Source organism: Salvia hispanica, chromosome 5, assembly GCF_023119035.1.
Source record: "Salvia hispanica cultivar TCC Black 2014 chromosome 5, UniMelb_Shisp_WGS_1.0, whole genome shotgun sequence".
NCBI classification, from domain to species: Eukaryota; Viridiplantae; Streptophyta; class Magnoliopsida; order Lamiales; family Lamiaceae; genus Salvia; species Salvia hispanica.
The window spans coordinates 28,896,218-28,916,329 of record NC_062969.1 but is presented as its reverse complement, the minus strand read 5'-3'; the positions used below and the strand labels follow the sequence as shown (position 1 = coordinate 28,916,329).

The 20,112-nt window shown below is 40.1% G+C and overlaps 3 protein-coding genes across 4 annotated transcripts; 2 read left to right on the top strand and 1 right to left on the bottom strand.

Annotated features, from left to right (window-relative positions):
- Positions 1–7,823: 7,823 nt before the first annotated feature.
- On the bottom strand, positions 7,824–9,908 carry LOC125187800 ((R)-mandelonitrile lyase-like). Of its 2 annotated transcripts, XM_048084440.1 has the most exons (3): positions 9,701–9,907; positions 8,122–9,625; positions 7,824–8,040 (listed from the first exon to the last, which is right to left on the bottom strand). In XM_048084440.1, the coding sequence occupies exons 1-3, from the start codon at positions 9,777–9,779 to the stop codon at positions 7,980–7,982; spliced, it is 1,644 nt and encodes a 547-aa protein (XP_047940397.1). In that variant the 5' UTR covers positions 9,780–9,907; the 3' UTR covers positions 7,824–7,979. The 2 variants fall into 2 exon arrangements, with proteins under 2 accessions (XP_047940397.1, XP_047940396.1); XM_048084439.1 differs by having other exon boundaries at positions 8,122–9,908.
- A 1,491-nt stretch (positions 9,909–11,399) lies between these two features.
- Positions 11,400–12,827, top strand: LOC125191370 (mitogen-activated protein kinase kinase 5-like). The gene has a single exon (XM_048088917.1). It carries the CDS (start codon positions 11,608–11,610, stop codon positions 12,571–12,573), a length of 966 nt encoding a protein of 321 aa, XP_047944874.1. The 5' UTR covers positions 11,400–11,607; the 3' UTR covers positions 12,574–12,827.
- A 3,085-nt stretch (positions 12,828–15,912) lies between these two features.
- On the top strand, positions 15,913–19,341 carry LOC125187451 (tyrosine-sulfated glycopeptide receptor 1-like). The gene has a single exon (XM_048084045.1). It carries the CDS (start codon positions 16,072–16,074, stop codon positions 19,246–19,248), a length of 3,177 nt encoding a protein of 1,058 aa, XP_047940002.1. The 5' UTR covers positions 15,913–16,071; the 3' UTR covers positions 19,249–19,341.
- Positions 19,342–20,112: the final 771 nt, after the last annotated feature.

Genomic DNA, 20,112 nt, shown 5'->3' with positions numbered 1-20,112 from the left:
GCCTTCTGGGGCCTCCGATTCGACCTCGTAGGACCCGCTGCCGCTGCCGCTTCCCCTCGCCATCCGCTGCGCAGCCTTTTGCCCCATCGGGCGACGACGACGGCGAGAGTCTGATCGTGACCGGAAGAGTTGATCTTCGTCCGCTTCCAGCCCGATTCGACACCCACAGCAAACTTTTGCTAATCCCTGACCACGAGAAAGGCCTCCCATTGGTCAAAATCTTTGAACTTCAATTCTTTGTCGGGGTACTGGGCCAAGGCTCGTTTCTTCACATCATCCTCAGACATGCCGCTGGTTGCCATGCGCATGTTGTTTTGGTAGAGGGCGGCAAAACGACTAAGCTTAGGCCTCAACCGAAGCCACTGTTTCCGGCATTGCTCGGAAGTGTGAGGCTTCGCCCCAGACGGTTTGCATATGAGGTAGGCCTCACTAATGCGAAGCCACAATCGGTCAACATACTAGTTCGGCCCGACATAGGGATCCTCTACTACACCGATCCAGGCCTTCGCAAGCGCGACATTTTCTCACACGGTCCAGATTGTCCTCCTCTCCGGCTCATCCTCACCCTTCTCCTCCTCTGCCCCCGTGTGCGAGGAAGAGCTCGGGACTTTGCCCTTGCCCCTACCCCCGCCCCTACCGGGCCCCTGGCCTTGCCTTTGCCTTTGATCCTGCCCCTTGCAGCAGGCTCCGCCTCATCGGGAGTCTCACGGATCGGCGATAGCCCCAACTCCGCTCCCAGCTCCTCAAAAGAGAAAGTCTCGATGTCGGCGTACTGAGTCTCCGGAACAGTACTAGGGGAATCATCGGCCAACAAATCTATATATGGGCGATAGACGGATTCCCTAGGCGTCCTCGGGCTCCTGTGCTGCATCGACCCACCCACCGTCATATTTGGCGGCGTACCGCCCATCTCCACTGCCCCAGGCATCATCCCACCCACCCTCGCCATATTTGGCGGTATGCCACCCATCCCCGCTGCCCCGAGTATCATCCCACCCATCTGACTCATCCACTGGTACATATTGTAGAACATTAGGGGAGTCATCCCTGCCATCCCCGCCGTTTGGGGATTCATCCCCGCAAAGTTTCCCTCAGTTCCGGTGGGAATCGTGGGTGTGTTTCCTCCGCTCGTGGTGGGGGAGTTCCTATTGTTCTCCATTGTAGTAGAAATGAAATTTGTAGATTTAGAGAGAGAAACTTGTCAACACAAGTGGTGTGAATGAAATGAAGTTCAACGAGCCCTATTTATAGAGTTTTAAAAAAAAATTAAAACTTGGACGTCCGCCCGCCCGTGGGGATGACGGGCGAGGCCATCCGACGGGCGTTAGGGACGGGCGTGGGCACCCTTCGTCACCACTACGGCGGACGTTCGGTCAGACGTCGGCGACGTCCGCCATTGGAGATGCTCTAAAAGCGCTGCTTTTCTTAATAATGATAACTAATGTTTTATACTCCACTTGTCCATAATTAAAGGTCTCATATTTAACCGTTTTGAATTTTAAAAAATATTTGACCTTTTAAATTAAAGGGGGTAAAAAAATTAGTAGAACATAGACCTACTTTTATGTATTGATTTAATAATAAAATGTAAGTAGAATGATTTAGTGAAATATAGAGTCCACTTACCAAATACTCCCTCCGTCCGCGAATAGGAGTCTCATTTGTTTCCAGCACGAGTTTTAAGAAATGTTAAGAAAAGTTGGTGGAAGAAAGTTAGTGGAATAGGGTCTCACTTATATATATTAATTTTAAATGATATGTGAGGGGAAGGAGTTAGTGGAATGTGGGGTCTCTTTACCATTTATGGTAATTATGAACCGGGACTCCTATTCGCGGACGGACCAAAAAAGAAAAACGAGACTTCTATTCGCGGACAGAGGGAGTAGTATAGTAACAATAAAATGAGACATTTATTGGCGAACAAATGAAAAAGAAAAAATGGGACATTTAATGGCGAACAGATGGAGTATATGCTTAAAGAGCATCACCAATTGTGCTTAATGGGGCGTATTGTTCCGTCCCATTGGAGCGCTACCCCATCAGAGGAGCGTTGCGAGTGCAACGACCATTCCGACGCAGAGAGTTCCGCTCGATCTGGCGGAATGGCGCCTGGGTTGGCGGTGACGTCGTATTGAACTATTGAAAATTTTAAATCGAAAAACGTCGAAAAAAATCAGAAAAAATTCACTTTCCCAAATATTACTACTCTATTAGAAAAATATTCTCTTCGTCCCAACTAAGTTGAGTCATATTCCTCTTTGAGATGTCCCAATTAAGTTGAGTCTTATTCCTCTTTGGGATGTCCCAACTAAGTTCACTCCTACTTTATTCCAGCATATTCTTTACTCTCTCTTTATCTTTTCTATTTTATTCCTCCCTCCTACTTTTTGCTACAATTTCTTAATCTCTGTGCCCAAAAGTTGTGTCTCAACTTAGTTGGGACGGATATAGTATCATTTTTAACATGCAATTCATCCATAAATCATCTATAAATTACTTCTTCATCAGCCATTTTTTATAATCAAACAACGTTATTCCTCATTCTTTCTGATCTCTAAAGTCTAAACATACTAATTTGCATCAGTTGAAGAAATTGATCCGAATGGAATTGCTCGGTTGATTGCACAAGCGGAGCAAAAACAGCACGAATATTACTCCCTCCGTCCCAATTTAAGAGTTACATTTTATCATTTAAGTCCGTCTCAGTTCAAGAGTCACATTTAGAATCTACCATATTTAGACATAAAATTTAACCTCATTATTCATCAAATTTACACTCAAATGTCATTACTCTTAAACATACAAAAAGTCAAAAGGGTTACACACTTTCCACTACCTCACTTCAATTATTACACATTCCAACAACCACTACCCCACTTCAATTATTACACACTCCACCAACTTCTTAAAACCCGTGTCATAACTAAATCTTACTCTTAAACTGAGACGGATGGAGTATCAACAATACTACGTCAACCTTGCCGCCTCGGAGACCCCAGTGCTACATACCCCGTGATCGGGAGGGAGCCGACGCAAGGCTTGTTCGTGATTATTTTTGCGACGAACCACGGTTCCCGGAGGATTACTTCCGACACTGTTTTGGCACGAACAAGACCTTGTTTTTGCGCATTGTAAATACATTGCGCGGCTCATGACGAATTCTTCCAAGAACGACCCGACGCAACCAGTTGCAAAGTCGTACAACTTTATGTACGTGCCCCATCCGACAAGTTGCTATGGGGCAAACGTCAGATATGTTCAACGAATACTTGAATGTTGCGGAAACAACTGGACGTGAATGCTTGAAAAAGTTTTGTAAAGGCGTTCGTGAAGTCTTCGGTGCAGAATACCTTCGAAAGCTCACCACCAACGATTGCCATCAATTGCTTCTTTCTTCACGAAGTATGCCACGACTGTCGCGGATGCTTGGCAGCATTGACGTGCATTGGCGATGGAAGAATCACTGACGGACCCAGGTGGGGTCGGCCGACCCCACTGCTGGTCTGTGAATACCTCCGAGAACCTTTCAGAATAGGCCGTCGATCCAGGGCTGCTCCGGCTCCGACCCCATGCTATGGCTGCTTCATCGACATGGAAGAGAGAAGAGGAAGAGAATTAGAAGAATAAGCTTCTTGAAAAGTTTGAAAAAGAAGAGACGTGACGATAATGGAGAAAGAAGAGTGGCAGCGCAATGCTCTAATTTTGTTTTAGTAAACCTAGGTAGTTCAAATACGGAAGGGATCACCTCATGCATGGTATACTACATTTCATAATACACTATTATATTAATTAATGCAGCGTTATTTTATTTCTTTGTTTAAGTGTAAATTTAATTAATAAGATAAGATGTGCTTGATTAGTTTAAATTGTATTTTATCATTAGAGTCTTAAGTAAATTGGTATAAAATATTTTAAAAATAGTCAATTACAACTAAATAAGTATGATTGATTTTGTGTTAAATTTTTATTTGTAGTTGCAAATAACAATAATATTTGTAAAATTACAAATAAAACTAAATACTAGTAAACTTAGACGTTAGCTAAGACATATTTTAGATAATATAAATGATCCATGGAACATTAAAAAAATTTAGTAACAGTCTAAAAACTAAAATTTATAAAGTTTTTTATGTGTCTTTTCTATTTTAAAAAATATGTTACTCGCATTTAATCCCCCCGTCTATGAATAAATGTCCCATATTTGACCGATACGGATTTTTAAGAAATTATTTGACTTTATGTGGTAAAGTGGGTAGAAAAATTATTAGAATATGGAGCCTATTTTTATATATTAGTTTTATAATAAAATGTAAGTTGAATTAGTTAGTGAAATGTAGAGTCTACTTACCAAATATAGTAAAAGTGGAATAGAACATTTATTCGCGGATAGATGAAAAAGAAAAATGAGACATTTAATGACGGAGGGAGTATTAAATACCTTGCCAAACGAAAAATAATGCAATATTCAAATTTTACTAATATATATAATAATTATTTAAATATTATATTATATTTATTAATTAGTTTTCGATCCCACAAATTGGATTTTCTGGGTCCGTCATTGGAAAGAATTGCCCCCCTGGCATGGAGGGTCAATACTTAAGCGGACACAAAGGCCAACAACGCCCACATCCAACTCCACGGAAATCTAATCGAACACATTTGTGCGAAATTTGGCAATGAGTAGCCGTTCGACGAAAATTATGTATTTTATTGCTCTATATCAAAATTTGACAATCGTTCATAATTTATTGAGTAAAGGCCAAAATTGGTCCTGAACATATGGAAATTTTACGTTTTTGGTCCTAAACATTATCTTTTGGATTTTTTGGTTCTGAACATATGAAAATTTGATCATTTTGGTCCTCCGTCAATATTTCCGTTAAAAACTAACGGTCAACGAGTTTAATCCCGATTTTGACCAAATTAAACTTTTAATTCTGATTTTTACTCCCTAATTAATTCTCTAATTATTCCCTAATTATTTTAATAAATATTCATTTAAAATCATCTAAATTATGGCCGACGAAGCCAAAGCAACGCCGCCTTCTCCACCGGCAACCTCTCCCCCTCCAACTACGTCCTCTACTCCAACCTCTCCGCCGCCTACGCTTCCCTCCACCAATTCATCGAAGCTCTTTCCGACGCCGAGAAGACCGTTGAGCTCAAGCCCGATTGGGTCCGGACGAGGGTCCTCAGCTTGAACATCGCCTTTTTCGATAGAGCCGGCTTGTTGGTGAGGATGAGGGCGCATCCGCCGGTGCGGAAGAGGCAGTTTGCAAGCATTTTAGAGCTGTCGTTTCCCATGTACCAGTTGGGGTTGAGGGATTTGGATGTGACGATCATTGCTGTTGAATTTGGTTGCATTTTGAAGATGTTTTCGACGATGTTGATGGCGATGGTGGAGGCGCTGCAGCCCATCCCGACGAGGTTGTAGACCTTCACGTCGTGTCTCAGATTGTATAAATTGATGATGCGGGCGGCGGGGGAGGGGGCGGAGGAGAGCATGGAGATGTTGACGACGAGGAGGTCGATGTCGGAGGGGGGGACGGCGGTGCGGCGGAGGAGGGCGGGGATGCTGTCGAGGAAGAACTCGTCCATCTCGAGGAGGCCGTCGAAGAGGGTGGGGACTCGCGGCCGTCGAAGACCATCTGGGGGGCGTAGGTCTCCTCGCCGATGTCGGAGCTGACGATGGTCTTGAGGAGGAATTTGTACTCGTGGAGGCCGAGCTGCTTGTTGCAAAGGATGATCTCGGCAGAGAATTTGGTGCTCAGCTTGCGGTGGTCGCCGGAGAAGGAGGAGTCGCAGTGGACGGAGAAGAAGAGGATTTCTATTTTTTTTAATATTATTTATTTCTGATTTTAATTAAATATTTATTAAAATAATTAGGAAATTAATTAGGGAGTAATAATTCAGAATTAAAAATTTAATTTGGTCAAAATCTGGATTAAACCCGTTGACCGTTAGTTTTTTAACGGAAATATTGACGGATGACCAAAATGATCATATTTCTCTATGTTCAGGACCAAAATGATCAAATTTACATATGTTCAGGACCAAAAAATCCAAAAGATAATGTTTAGGAAAAAAAACGTAAAATTATCATGTGTTCAGGACCAATTTTGGCCTTTATTCTAATTTATTTGACAATTTACCCTTTTATTAAAACCTTATTTTTCAAATGACTTTTTTTAAATGCCACGTGTCTCCATGTCTCCACAGCAACAACCCTAAGCGCAATTCGTCCAATTCTTTTTTTCTTCTTTTTGTGCCAGACTTGCCAATTGTATGTCATTCACTCCAACATGGCGAAGTTTATGTACGTGGAGGGATTAAGTTGTTCCGGATGGGCGAGCGAGTAGGATGCCATTTTCATTAATTTGTCGAAGAGTGATGCTAAATGGCCACATTATGGCCAGCCATAATTAGATTTTTCAGTTAAATTTAATGCACTTAGAAAGAATCAAAATTCTCAAGACTATTCTACCCCTGGCCTTAATTATTCCATCAATAATTTCCTCAACTTTCGATCCCTTTATACTTATCACTCTTATTTACTCATATTTTTATTTATAATAAAAATTAACAATATTAAGTAAATGTAGACATGTAGTATAATACTCCGTAAGTGTGTGTCACTTTTTGCACTAATAATTAAATAATAGGAGTATTATAATTAAATATTTAAATTCTTTTTATTGTACAGGTCTAAAGTGTGTGTCACGTTTTGCACTAATAATTAAATAATAGGAGTACTCCGTAATACTAATAGTATATGATAAATTAATATAAATTTAGTGATATAAAGTAAAATACAAATTTTAACATTTGAAATTGATGATAATTTAAAAAATACTATTGCATTATAATAAACTCAACGCCGATAGCAAATACATTAATAAATATTAATAATAATAGTGATAATAATAATTACTAGTATATCACATTTCATTATTTAAAATTATTTTATTATTTTACAAATTACATATGACTAGTACTTTTGATGTTATCAATTACTTGAAAAATATAAATATGACTTAAAGAGAAAAAAATTGATATATGCAATAAACTTACATACTCCTACTTTATTAGTTGAGGATTAATTGGTCATTGCTTTTAAGGCTCCGATAATAACTATGTTTGGGAAATGGAGTCGTAATTAGTATAGAGGGTGAGATTGATTATTAATTTTAATTTGAAATTAAATGTATATTCTCTCTTCAAAATTGGAAGGATAAGGATAATTATGTAAAAATATTTGAGCACTGTCTAACACTATTATTTTATAATATTATTTGTTTCAACTATTTACAAAACTGCCACCGTGTGGCTAGCCACATTGTGGTCACATAGCATTATTGTTTGTTGAATATCTAAAAACCAAAATTGGAAAACAGAAGTTGGTACATTTAAACAAAGGGATATTAAAAACTTTCAAAAAGTTGAATTTTTCTACGAATTTTAAAATTGACAAATAATATCACTAATTTTACCTCGAGTTTTTTTTCTCACAAATGAAAAAATTCATGTTATTTAATAGAATGAAGAACAATTTTGGAGGATATGCTTCAAGAAAAACTATCTTCAAAGATTGAAAAACTTGATGCTCTCAAAATTATTGTCGAAAAATTACGAAAACAAATCAGTATCATAATATTATTTGTGGGAATTTTTTCATTCATGGAAAAAAACAAATCGGAATAAAATTATGATATTATTTATCAATTTTAAAATTTGTAAATTTGTAAAAGTTTCATGATATTAGATTTCAATATCACTTAAACAAACAATCAAATCTTTAATAAGTAGTACAAACGAGTGTCTGAATTCATTTAATTTCCCATTCTCACTTTGACCTTGAAAGAATGAAGCAAAATAAAAAGTATATGTGCTTCTTATCCTACTCCTACACATGATGATGCTACCTACATTTACAAAACAAACACTCTTTTTTTAAGATTGCATTTGCTGCATCCACTCTACCTTGAACTTGTCTCTCGTTTGTTCTCTCTTTCTCTAAGCAGCTTCATGCCAAAATGTCTGCAACACAACACAACACAACACAATCAATCAAACACTATGAAATTGCATTAGCAAAGAGTTTAGATTAGGGTAAGCCACCTTCCCATCATGAGAAGTGTAGCCTGAGGGTTGGTTCCAGGCGAGACGGTAAGCGTGGAACCATCGACAACTCTAAGGCCATCAATGCCGACCACTTTGAGATTCGCATCCACCACCTTCCCCACGAGGCAGCCGCCATGGTAGTGCCATATAGTGCTCACCGTCCGCCTGCAGAACTCCCCCATCGCCTCGTGGCTAAGCAGATCACGCGGCAGTGGTGTTCCCACGTACCTAAACCCCCTCCCTCCGAACCACTGCTGCACCTTGAACCTATCCATGGCACGCATATTCAGCACATGGCCAATCCTCCTCGTGCCATTTATGCAGAGCTCGAGATCAGTGGGGTTGCTGAAGTAGTTGAAGCGAACAACGGGATTCGTCCTCACATCCGTGGAAGCCAGCCTCAGAGAGCCTGCGGAAAGGGGGCCGGCTATCTTCTCCATTAGAGTGGCGACTGTGACATAAGACGAGCTAGCCGGCCTTATGAAGACGGGACGAGCAGGGGAGAGGAAGGGCACAATATTGGATGCTGCTTCGAGATAAGCACCAGAGCTGGTGATGCCAACGACTTGAATCAGAGAATGGTCTAAAGGCACTGGTGGCACGATCGAGATCCCATTTCTCGGGTTATCATACAAGAACCGCCCAACGTAAGGAGAATGCAGCGCAACCGGGATCCCCGAAGATGCAAGATAGGGCCGTGGCCCAATGCCGCTCAGCAGCAGCAGCTGAGGGCTTCCCAGAGCCCCTGCACAGAGCAACACCTCGCCGCTCTCACGCACCATCGCGTGGTGAAAGCCCCCATCCCGGTCGCGGAAAACGACTCCAATCGCGGTCTGCTTCGCTGATGGACTAGGTGCAACCAGAATCCTCTCCACGCTAGCTTGCACCACCACCTTGAGGTTGCGGGGATTGGCGTAGCTGAGGAGGTCGGCGGCGCTGTGCCTTGTGCCGGAGCTGTCGAAGGTGGAGCCGCCGATCTTTGTGCCGACGCGGTGATCCAGACTGAAGCCGTGGTAGGGATCAATTCCAGCCTCCAACAACGCATCGCGAACGGCGGATTGCCAAATCCTCAGCTCCGGCCTGAACACGATCGCCTTTTCAATCCATTCGTAAGATTGATTCACCAATTGAAGATCCCAATCGATCCCCGATTTGGCGTAGAAATCAAAATTGGCTCTGCTGTAGAAACCGGCGTTGATTGCGCTGCTTCCGCCGAGAACTCTGCCTCTGGCGTTGGGAACTCCGTCTTCGGAGGTGAAGGCTTGAGCAGGGGAGTCGTGGGCATCGACTTCCATTAAAGTTGTGAGGAAACCGTCGCGGCTCATCAGATTTGGGAGACCAAACGGAATTCCCCCCCTTTCCAGAACGAGAACCCTAAACCCTTCCGAAAGCGTCGCCGCCAGTGGGCAGCCAGCTGTGCCGCCGCCTACAATTATGTAGTCATAGTAGTCTTCCGCCGGAAATTCGGTGGCGTTCGACACCACCCCCAAATACGCCGGACCTGCAACACACAACCCCCAAATCAGAAAAAAAAAATAAAAAAATCGATTGAATAAATCGGAATCGGTGATGGTACTTTGTTGAGAATGTGATAGGGGCAGAGAGATGAGGATTGCGAAGGGAATAAGAAATGTGGTGGAGAATCTTTCCGGCATTGCTGCTTGGATTTTCTTGGTGTAGGGTGAGAAGAGTGATGGTTGCAGAAGAAGTAGAGAGAGTTTTGGTGGGAAATTCAGTTAGAATAATGGTTGGGAAACTGTGCTCCCTCCATATTTCCATCATCATCTTTGAATAATTGCATGTTTCTATTAATTATTTTAAGGACTTGATTATTATAATCCGGTAATACATATAGTACTACTGGAGTAATAAATTAGAGACAGAGTGAAGTTGGAATATATACTCCCTTAAAAACAACTCCTTTAAAATCTAACTGCAACTTACCTAACTCAAATCACTTTTGTGAACTTAATTTTTTTTTATTCAGACAATATTCACTGTGTCCAAACTTTAGTGGATTATTCTTTGAGAAGTGGGAAATTTTGTTTCCATGTCTTCTTCAAGCCCAACTAGAATTTCGAGTTGCCACCACCAATCTTAATTGATTTGATATTGATACATGAGACGTGTTCAATTTTTAATACCAATCAATTTTTATAGCATTGAGGATAATATATATTACGCCTCACTTGAATTGATGTATTTTTTCAAAACTATATACTCCATATTTCAATAAAATACTTGAAAATTAAATTTGAGTGATTTTCTAAATTTATTCATTTAAAGTAATTTATTACCACAAAACCATTCATTAAAGTGACATGCCTACTTTTCAATTCAAAATGAAAATATTACCCGATGCGGTGTGAAGCATTTATTTTCTCTTCTTTGAGCATAAACAGGGAAGGGATGTATCTATTTTTAAATTGTTTTATTTAACGGTGTGCGTATTTATTATCCCAATTTGTTTCAACAGATTTATTACTAACTTATATGATAATTGTGGGTTCAATGTTTGTAAATAGGAAAGTAAAATACAACGTCCATTTCCAGGACAATGACAAATCCAATTTATGATCCCACAAATTTGGCTTATCCATAGACTAGATTATCTCAAAGGGCATCTTTTAATTTATTTTGTTTTTTATCATCACACGTCATACTATTTATTCTGGTATGATTACATACTAATTTCCCCATTTGTTTTATACCACCGTTATATAATAGAAGTCATACTAAGCGTAAGCATGCATTTTAAAAAATGTATTCCCTCCATTCTTTATTAATAAATGCACTTCTTTTTAGCATAAAAATTAAATATAATGTGTTAAGTGGATAAAGTAAGAGAAAAAATAAAGTAAAATAGAGAGTTACTTTTTTGTCAAAAATAAAAATGATTCAATTATTTTGTTCCTTTTCAAAATATCAAAATAATTGAAAAAATTAATAGAATATGTGGTCTACTTTTACATATTATTTTTATAATAAAATAGGAATGAAACGAGTTATGAAATGTGAAATCTACTTAGGAATTATGAAAAAAAATTAAAATAGAACTCTTAATTTAGAATGGACTAAAATAGCAAAATGTGTAACTCTTATTTTAAGACGAAAGCAGTATTAGATATTTGTGTAATTGTTGATAAGAAATGGAAAGGAATAGATTCCATAAAAGTTGAGACATAAAAGAGCAATAAATATAAGGGTACAATTATTAGTGAGTAGTGCGTTTGCGGACGTTGATTCGATGTATTTAAAATACTTATATATATAGAAATACAAAATGAGCATATATATAAATCTTTCCTTTCTCCCCAGTTTGGGAACGGAACTCTCCTCCTTCTGAGAAGCTTCATTGCTGAATATCCATGGACTGGACTCGTCTGCTTTCCACACCAATACTCTACTATTACTAGTCTCTCTCTACTCAATAATAATCCTATGATTAATTCCTGATTTCAATCAATTTCTACTCAATTTGTCATGAGGCCTCTACAGCCGCCGCCGAATCGGCCTAGCCGGCAACGTCGCCGCCCTGACCTAACCCTGCCGATGCCGCAGCGAGACACCTCCCTGGCCGTCCCGCTCCCCCTGCCGCCGAGCTCCTCCCATCTCCAATTCGAGCATTCGGAGCTGGAGCGCGTGAGCCGCATCGGGAGCGGCGCCGGCGGCACCGTGTACAAGGTCCTCCACCGCCCCAGCGCCAAAATCTACGCCCTCAAAGTGATCTACGGCAACCACGAGGACGCCGTCCGCAACCAGATGCGCCGCGAAATCCAGATCCTCCGCGACGTCGACAACCCTAACGTGGTCCGCTGCCACAACCTAATCGACCACAACGGCGAGATTCAAGTCCTGCTGGAGTACATGGACAGGGGATCGCTGGAGGGCACGCACATCCGCAACGAATCCTCCCTCTCCGACCTCGCCGGCCAGATCCTCTGCGGCCTGCACTACCTCCACCGCCGCAAAATCGTCCACCGCGACATCAAGCCCTCCAATTTGCTCATCAATTCGCGAGGGGTTGTGAAAATTGCCGATTTCGGAGTGTCGCGAATCCTGGCGCAGACCATGGACAACTGCAATTCGTCGGTGGGGACGATTGCGTACATGAGCCCCGAGCGAATCAACACCGATCTCAATCACGGGAGATACGACGGATACGCCGGCGATATCTGGAGTTTGGGGGTCAGCATTCTGGAATTCTATTTGGGGAAATTCCCCTTTTCCGTGGGGAGGCAGGGGGATTGGGCGAGTCTAATGTGCGCGATTTGTATGTCGCAGCCGCCCGAGGCGCCGGCCACGGCGAGCCGGGAGTTTAGGGATTTCATTGCTTGTTGCCTGCAAAGGGATCCGGCAAAGCGGTGGACGGCGCCTCAGCTATTGAGGCATCCCTTCATCGCTAATCGTTACATCCCCTCTGGAACCAACTGTGCTGCCCCTCGTTAGATCATGTTTAGGATTGTGGTAGACATTGCTGGATACTTAATTAAAATCTGTTTTGGACATTGCATTGCATCATCATGTCTTTGTCTTTGTGGAAAAGAAGAAGAGATAATGAATGATAAGCACCATATTCCTTTTGCCTGTCATGGAATCCTTATCCTCCCTCTGAGATTGAGGATCGGATCGCATCTCTTTTGCTATATTTGTATGAAGATGTTGGTATTTCCACTTTATACAATCCACTAAATCTTGGTATTTCCAACGGCCTAAATATTCAATTTATATAAAATGTTTCACTTTTTTTTTATATTAAACAAAAAGTTTCACTCGTATTTTATTAATATATTTCAATATTTTTATTTGGATATTGTTAATTTAAAAGCTATGTGAAATACAAAATGTTTCATTATTATTTTATATAGGTACAAAACGTTACACCATTGTTTTATATTGATACAAAAATTCATTATTATTTCATGTTCTATAGTATGCCATATATATACAAAGTCAAACACATGATATTAAATTGAATGCGGATAAAACTCTTTGTAATTTATGCAAACTTCAAGTTTTTTTTAGTGATAGTAGTATGTAACAAAGATTAAACATTTTGTGGAAATTATGTAATTACCCCCTTTCTGACTTGTTATTTTATCCCAGTTATGAAAATACTAGTAACATTTTGCTATGCACATGTGATTGATTGTATGCCTACTTTTATCTTCATCCTATAATAACCACTCCGATCTTGCATTACATGAATCCTTTTCCGATCATGATATAGTGTTGTAGTACTTTCTTTGTTTGTTTATAACATAGTATAACAAATAAATGGATTATAATCTGTCTAGTTTTCGGATTTTCTATCCCATTTTTTGTTTTACTCTTGGACGAATATTAACATTTTTCTTACATATTCTTTCTTACTTTAGCGTTGAGTTGATGATAGTACTGTCGGTAGTAACGGATGAAGTTTGAAATTGAAAACATTTGTGCATTTATTTATACTTTTCACCATGGTAAGAAAAAAAGAAAGGCATATTCAATCTTTTACCCACTGCCCACTACAAAAAAAATTGTGTACTACTTCGTATGATTTAAATTTTAAAAGAAGTTAATTAATAAAATGAAACCTAAAAACAAAAAAAGAAAAGAAAAAACATAGACGGACGCTCAAAAAGTCAAAATTGTGGATAAATTCTGTTTTAAATTTTTCAATGTGTGGGTCATTTTTACAACTTTCATCAAAGTTGAAATCATTTTGATTTTTATAAAGTGATAGCCATTTTTATGATTTTTTTATTAGAATATAGGTAGTTTATTTGTGGTTTTAAAACTTCATGCTACATTTACAAATGACATTAAAATAGGGCCTAGAGGCCATAAACTACAATTAGCCCGTAAAATAATAAATCAAGTTTAAATAAATTAAAAATCCAATTAATAAAAAATATAAGCAATTGTAATTCCAAAAGGCCCAATAATGATAAACTACTAATATATCAATTTAGCAGTTCGGAGAGTGAGTGTGCAAATGACAAGTCCAACAACTGTCCAAGCCTTGAAGTGGCTTAACATAAAAGGTTAACAATACCACCAAACTAACCCCTATATTAATATACATCCCATGACATTATACTACATGACAATATTATTCTTCATAGACCTAACAAGAGATTGTACCCAAAAGATATACATTAGTCCGTCTCATTATTATAAGTGATTGAATTATATTTTACTCAAAAATCAACACATTTATTGCCTTTCTTATTTTATTATGTCTTTATTTTTATATTTTATTATCTCTTCTATATATTTTTTCTCCACAAAACTCAATAAAACTTTTTTAAATTCCGTGCCTAAAAGAAATCAATCACTTGTAACAGAATGAAGAGAGTATATGTGAGATGACTTATCGGAATTCTAGGTATTCAGTGGAAAAATAGTGTTAGAGCGAACTTGCTGAGATGGTAACAATGATCGAAGCAGGTCCTTATGAAGAAAGAGATTTTTTTACAAACTTTTGAGTTGACCATGAAATCCAAACACCAAAAAGAAACAATGGAAGATGAAAATGAATGCTTTGACGAGAAATCATGTTCGGGAGAAATGTGATTTTTTAAAACGTAAGAAACCATTAGGATGTTAGTTGATCTTCACTATTAAACAAAGATTAGATGGATCGTCAGAGAGATACAAGACACTATTTTTAATAAGAGATTACACGTAAATACTCATTCCGTCCTATGTTACTCGCATTTTTATTTTTAGATCGTAAATTTATGATTGATTTTTTAGGGTAACTAAATTAGTATTTTAAATGTAATTGAAGATCACTTAATAAGAAAATATTTAATCAACTATAATGAAGTATAAATTAAATATCACAATTCTTACTTAAAATAAAAATACTACTTAGTATAACTAACTTGGGACTAGCCGAAACAGATAAATGCGAGTAACATAAGATGCAGGGAGTATATGAAGTGGAAGTCGGAAACTATTTCTCCAAAACCAAAATGAATACTACTATTATACTATGAATTATACTCTTAATTAATTGAAACAAAAATACGATGATCTTTTTTCCCTCAAATATGTATTACTATACTAATATAATTAAAGACAATTGGTTGAAGATGATCCTTGGATTTTAACTATACAATGAAATTCATTCAGATTTTCAGCTTTAATTTTGCTTTTTGCAATCTCTAGAGAGGGTAAGTCAAATAAATTATGCCATGCTTAATTATAGACTTGTATTTCTTGTAGAGAATTGTTGTTCAATGTGTCCTGGTAGTGGAGAGTCGTCGTTCATGATTTGACCACCTCATTTCAGAAAATATTCAACGTTCCCTTTCGATGTTTATGCAGTTGACTGTGAATTCTTTAGGTGCTATAATTCACAAACCTATTTTTTTTTCTTGTAAATCTTAGTAATTCCTTCCTGCCTTCCTTCTTGTGCTATTTCCAAGAATTCTCCCAAGACCTGACTTTGGCTTATATAAATCTTAGTATAAATTCATGAACGCGCTTCTTTTACTATGATTTCTATTCAAATAGCGTGTGAAAAAAATAAAATTAGTTAGTCAAAAATCCACATAGGAAATTGCAGTATTATTTTCCTCTTTGATGACAAGGAACATTTGTTTAACTTATTCCATCAGCATCAATGTGGATATAAATTTGACAAAAAAGACAACAAATTGTGACATGGTCATCCACAGATACACTCAACAACACGCCCCTATCGTTTCTCCATCTCATAAATATAAAAAAAAGTGGTCTCTTTTCTCCTAAAAATGGAAAATAATCTCCCAAGAATGATGACAAACACACACAAACAGTAGTCCATGAATTTATATTTCAAAGTAAACACTTTATTTCTTTGTTTAGACCTAGAGTTTATAATATTGTTCCATGCCTATGTCATCCCCTCTCTCTCATATACTCTAATCAAGAAGTGAAAATCATGACCTTTGCAGCACAATTAAAGCAGCCATGCTCTTGAATTCTCTCGTTATGCATTTAAATATATCGGTATCCATACTTGTAGTGGCGATATCGATATCGATATCGATATCTACATCTAGTGGCTCCTGCAATCAATTCGACCGGGATTCGTTATCATCGTTCAACCTCAGCATCTCGGCCACGCCTCCCCTCAACTGGTCTCTCTCTGCGGACTGCTGCAGCTGGGAAGGTGTTGGTTGCGATGGCTCGAGCAGAGTTACCACTCTATGGCTTCCGTCACGAGGCCTAGTTGGTACCATGTCGCCTTCGGTCATCAACCTAACCACTCTGTCTCGCCTCAATCTCTCTCGCAACGCCCTCTCTGGCCCTCTTCCGGATAAATTCTTCGCCTCACTCACCACCCTGCAGCTGATCGATTTGAGCCTCAATCGCCTCTCAGGCAGCGCCCTCTCAGCCTCGGAAAATCTGCCTAACACCACCACCACCTTCAACCTGTCTTGCAATTCATTTCAAGGCACAATCAAATCCTCGTTTCTTGACAAGGCGTCAAAGCTGCAAGCCTTTGATGTCAGCAACAACAGCTTCTCCGGATCACTCCCATCCTTCATCTGCACCTCTTCACCCTCAATACAACGCCTCGATTTCTCCAACAATCAATTCTCAGAGCAGATTCCTCCCGGTTTCGGACAGTGCTCTGAGCTGCAGAGCCTGAGAGCAGGCTTCAACAACTTGTCTGGACAGATCCCACATGATATCTACAGTTTGTCGACGATGCAAGAGCTCTACCTACCTAGAAACAAGCTCTCGGGAACGATCAACCCGAGTATAGCCAGCCTCATCAACCTCAAGATCCTCAATCTGTGTGGCAATGAGCTGACAGGCGCTATTGCTCAAGATATCGGGAGGCTTTCTAGCTTGGAACACTTGCATCTCCACATGAACCGTCTCAACGGAACCCTCCCAACATCTATTACAAACTGCACAAGTCTGATCACACTGAATCTAAGGGTCAACTCTTTACAAGGTGAACTTTCCTCTTATGATTTCTCAAGACTTGTGCACCTCAAATCAGTTGACTTAGGCAACAATCTATTTAGAGGAACTTTGCCAGAGAGCCTCTTCCGCTGCCAAAAACTGACCGCGATTCGACTAGCTTCTAACTATCTCAGTGGACAGATTCTTCCAAGCTTAGTGTCCCTGCCATCTTTGTCTTTCCTCTCTTTTTCACACAACAGCCTAACCAACATCACAGCTGCCTTTACAATCTTAAGAGATTGCAAAAATCTCACCACATTAACACTCTCAAAGAATTTCAAAGGCGAAACACTTCCTAGCGATGGCGATGTGAGTTTGGTTGGCCTTGACAATCTCCGAGTTCTTGCCCTTGGTGCCTGCGGATTCAGCGGCTCTTTTCCACTCTGGCTGTCGAAGCTACCCAATCTCGAGGTTATAGACTTATCCTTCAATTTTCTCACAGGAACAATTCCTGGTTGGGTTGGGAGTTTTCAAGAGCTTTTCTACTTAGATGTGTCAAATAACCAACTATCAGGAAACTTCCCTATTGAACTCACAACAATGCAGAGGCTAGCATTTCAGCAGAGCTCTCACCAAATTGATAGCAGCTATTTAGAGCTGCCTGTCTTTGTCACACCTGACAATGTCTCCAGTCATCAATACAAAGTATACAATCAACTCACAAGCTTGCCAACAGCTCTGTATCTAGGGAATAACAGCTTAAACGGCACCATCCCTAACGCCATCGGCCAGCTCAAGTTCATCATAGCCCTTGATCTCAGCGGCAATCATTTCACCGGTGAAATCCCGGGTGCAATGTCCAATCTCACCAACTTGGAGAGACTAGACCTCTCAAGAAACCACTTCTCCGGCCAAATCCCAACATCACTCCAAAACCTCCATTTCCTCTCCTTCTTCAGCGTCGCAGACAACAATCTCGAAGGGCCAATCCCCACAGGAGGGCAGTTTGACACCTTCCCACCCTCAAGCTTCCAAGGAAACCCAGAGCTCTGCGGCCGTATCTTGAATATTTCTTGCTCAGCCACCGCGCCAACGAATAATTCACCTCTGGCAAAAGGGACAGGGAAGAAGAAAGTGATTGTACTAGTCCTTGCCATATGTTCATCCATTTTCACCATCTCTTTACTTATATATTGCTTTTTAGACAAGAGGTGGAGAAGGATGGATCAGAAACAAGGCCTTGATCAGACAACAAACATCGACATCGAGGCAAGCAGCACCACAGAAAGCCTAGTCACACTATTCCCTGACAACAGCAGCAACAAGATAGACACTCTGTCCATGTCTGAGATCCTGGAAGCCACAGAGGACTTCAGCGAATCCAACATCATCGGCACAGGAGGCTTCGGACTAGTATACAAGGCAGTTCTCGAAAACGGGACGAAATTGGCGATCAAGAGGCTCTCAGGAGACACATGCCTCGTGGAGAGAGAGTTCCAAGCAGAGCTGGAAGTCCTCTCCACATCCCAACACGAAAACCTCGTGTCTTTGAAGGGATACTGCGTCCACGATGGCTACAGGCTGCTCATATATCCGCTGATGGAGAATGGCAGCCTGGACTACTGGCTGCACGAGAAGCCAGGCGGCGTGGCCAGCCTGAGCTGGCCGCACCGCCTGAAGATATTAGTGGGGGCCGCGGGCGGCGTGGCGTACATGCACGAGAAAGGCATAGTGCACAGAGATGTGAAATCCAGCAACATTCTGCTCGACCACAATCTGGAGGCGCACGTGGCGGATTTCGGGCTGGCGAGGCTGATACAGCCGTACAGGACGCATGTGACGACGGAGGCGGTGGGGACGCTGGGGTACATACCGCCGGAGTACGGGGGGTCGTGGGTGGCGACGCGGAGAGGGGATGTGTACAGCTTCGGGGTGGTGATGGTGGAGGTGGTGACGGGGAAGAGGCCGTTCTCGGTGATGAATCGGGAGGGGGAGAGGGAGGTGGTGAAGTGGGTGATGGAGATGAGGAGGGAGGGGAGGGTGGAGGCAGGGGAGGTGTTTGATGCGGCGATCAGAGAGGGGGGGTTTGATGGAGAGATGAGGAGAGTTGTGGAGATTGCTTGTTTGTGTCTCAATCAGAATGATATGGAGAGGCCAACCATGGATCAACTTGTGGATTGGCTTAAGGATGTCGGGAGATCAAACTCACACCATTGTCTTGCACGTTAATGATTGTCACATTCTATAATATAGTACTATGATTGGTAATTAAATTATTCGTCCAAACAATCACTAAATTCACCATCTTCAGATTCATAATCATACTTATATCTCAGCATCAAAATGATGGTCATAAGCCAAGTCACGGGACACCTTCGCGTACATAGTCTGTTTTATCCATCCACTGAGATGGATGTTGAAGCATTTTCTCAAATCAAGCCAATCAAGATGAGGACAACTTTCAAAAATTGTCGATGTACTTTTTATTAGTATTAAAATACTACCCCTTCATTCATTATTTACACTTTCACTTTTATTTGGGGCGAATTTTTAAGAAATGTAAATGAAAGTAAGTGAAAAGAAGTTAGTGGAAATACGAGTTCTACTTTTATATATATACTCCCTTCGTCCTATAATTAATGTTTACATTTGAACGATGACACGAGATTTTAAGAATCTATATTGTGTGTTAAATAAAGAAAGAAAATATATTTTTATATATTGACGTGAGAGAACTTTTTTCTTTTGTGGAACAAACAAAATATAAAAGTGTGACATCTACTTTAGAACAGATAGAGTATTAATTTTATAATGAGTGTGATAGGTTAGTAAAATATATGAACATTATTTCATGAACGACCATTTACCAAAAAATATAAAAAAGGTATATATGAACATTATTTCATGAACGAAAAGAGTACTACGAATGAACAAAAACCAAAAAAGTATTTTCATTTATATGCTCTTCAATGTATTATTCTTACTCTTCTAAAAAAAGTCTACTTTCTCAAACTCTTTAAATCATTTTCAGGAATTTATTTAGGATAAATAGCGAAGAAAAATCGTGAAGTTTGGCCAAATTATGCTCTACTC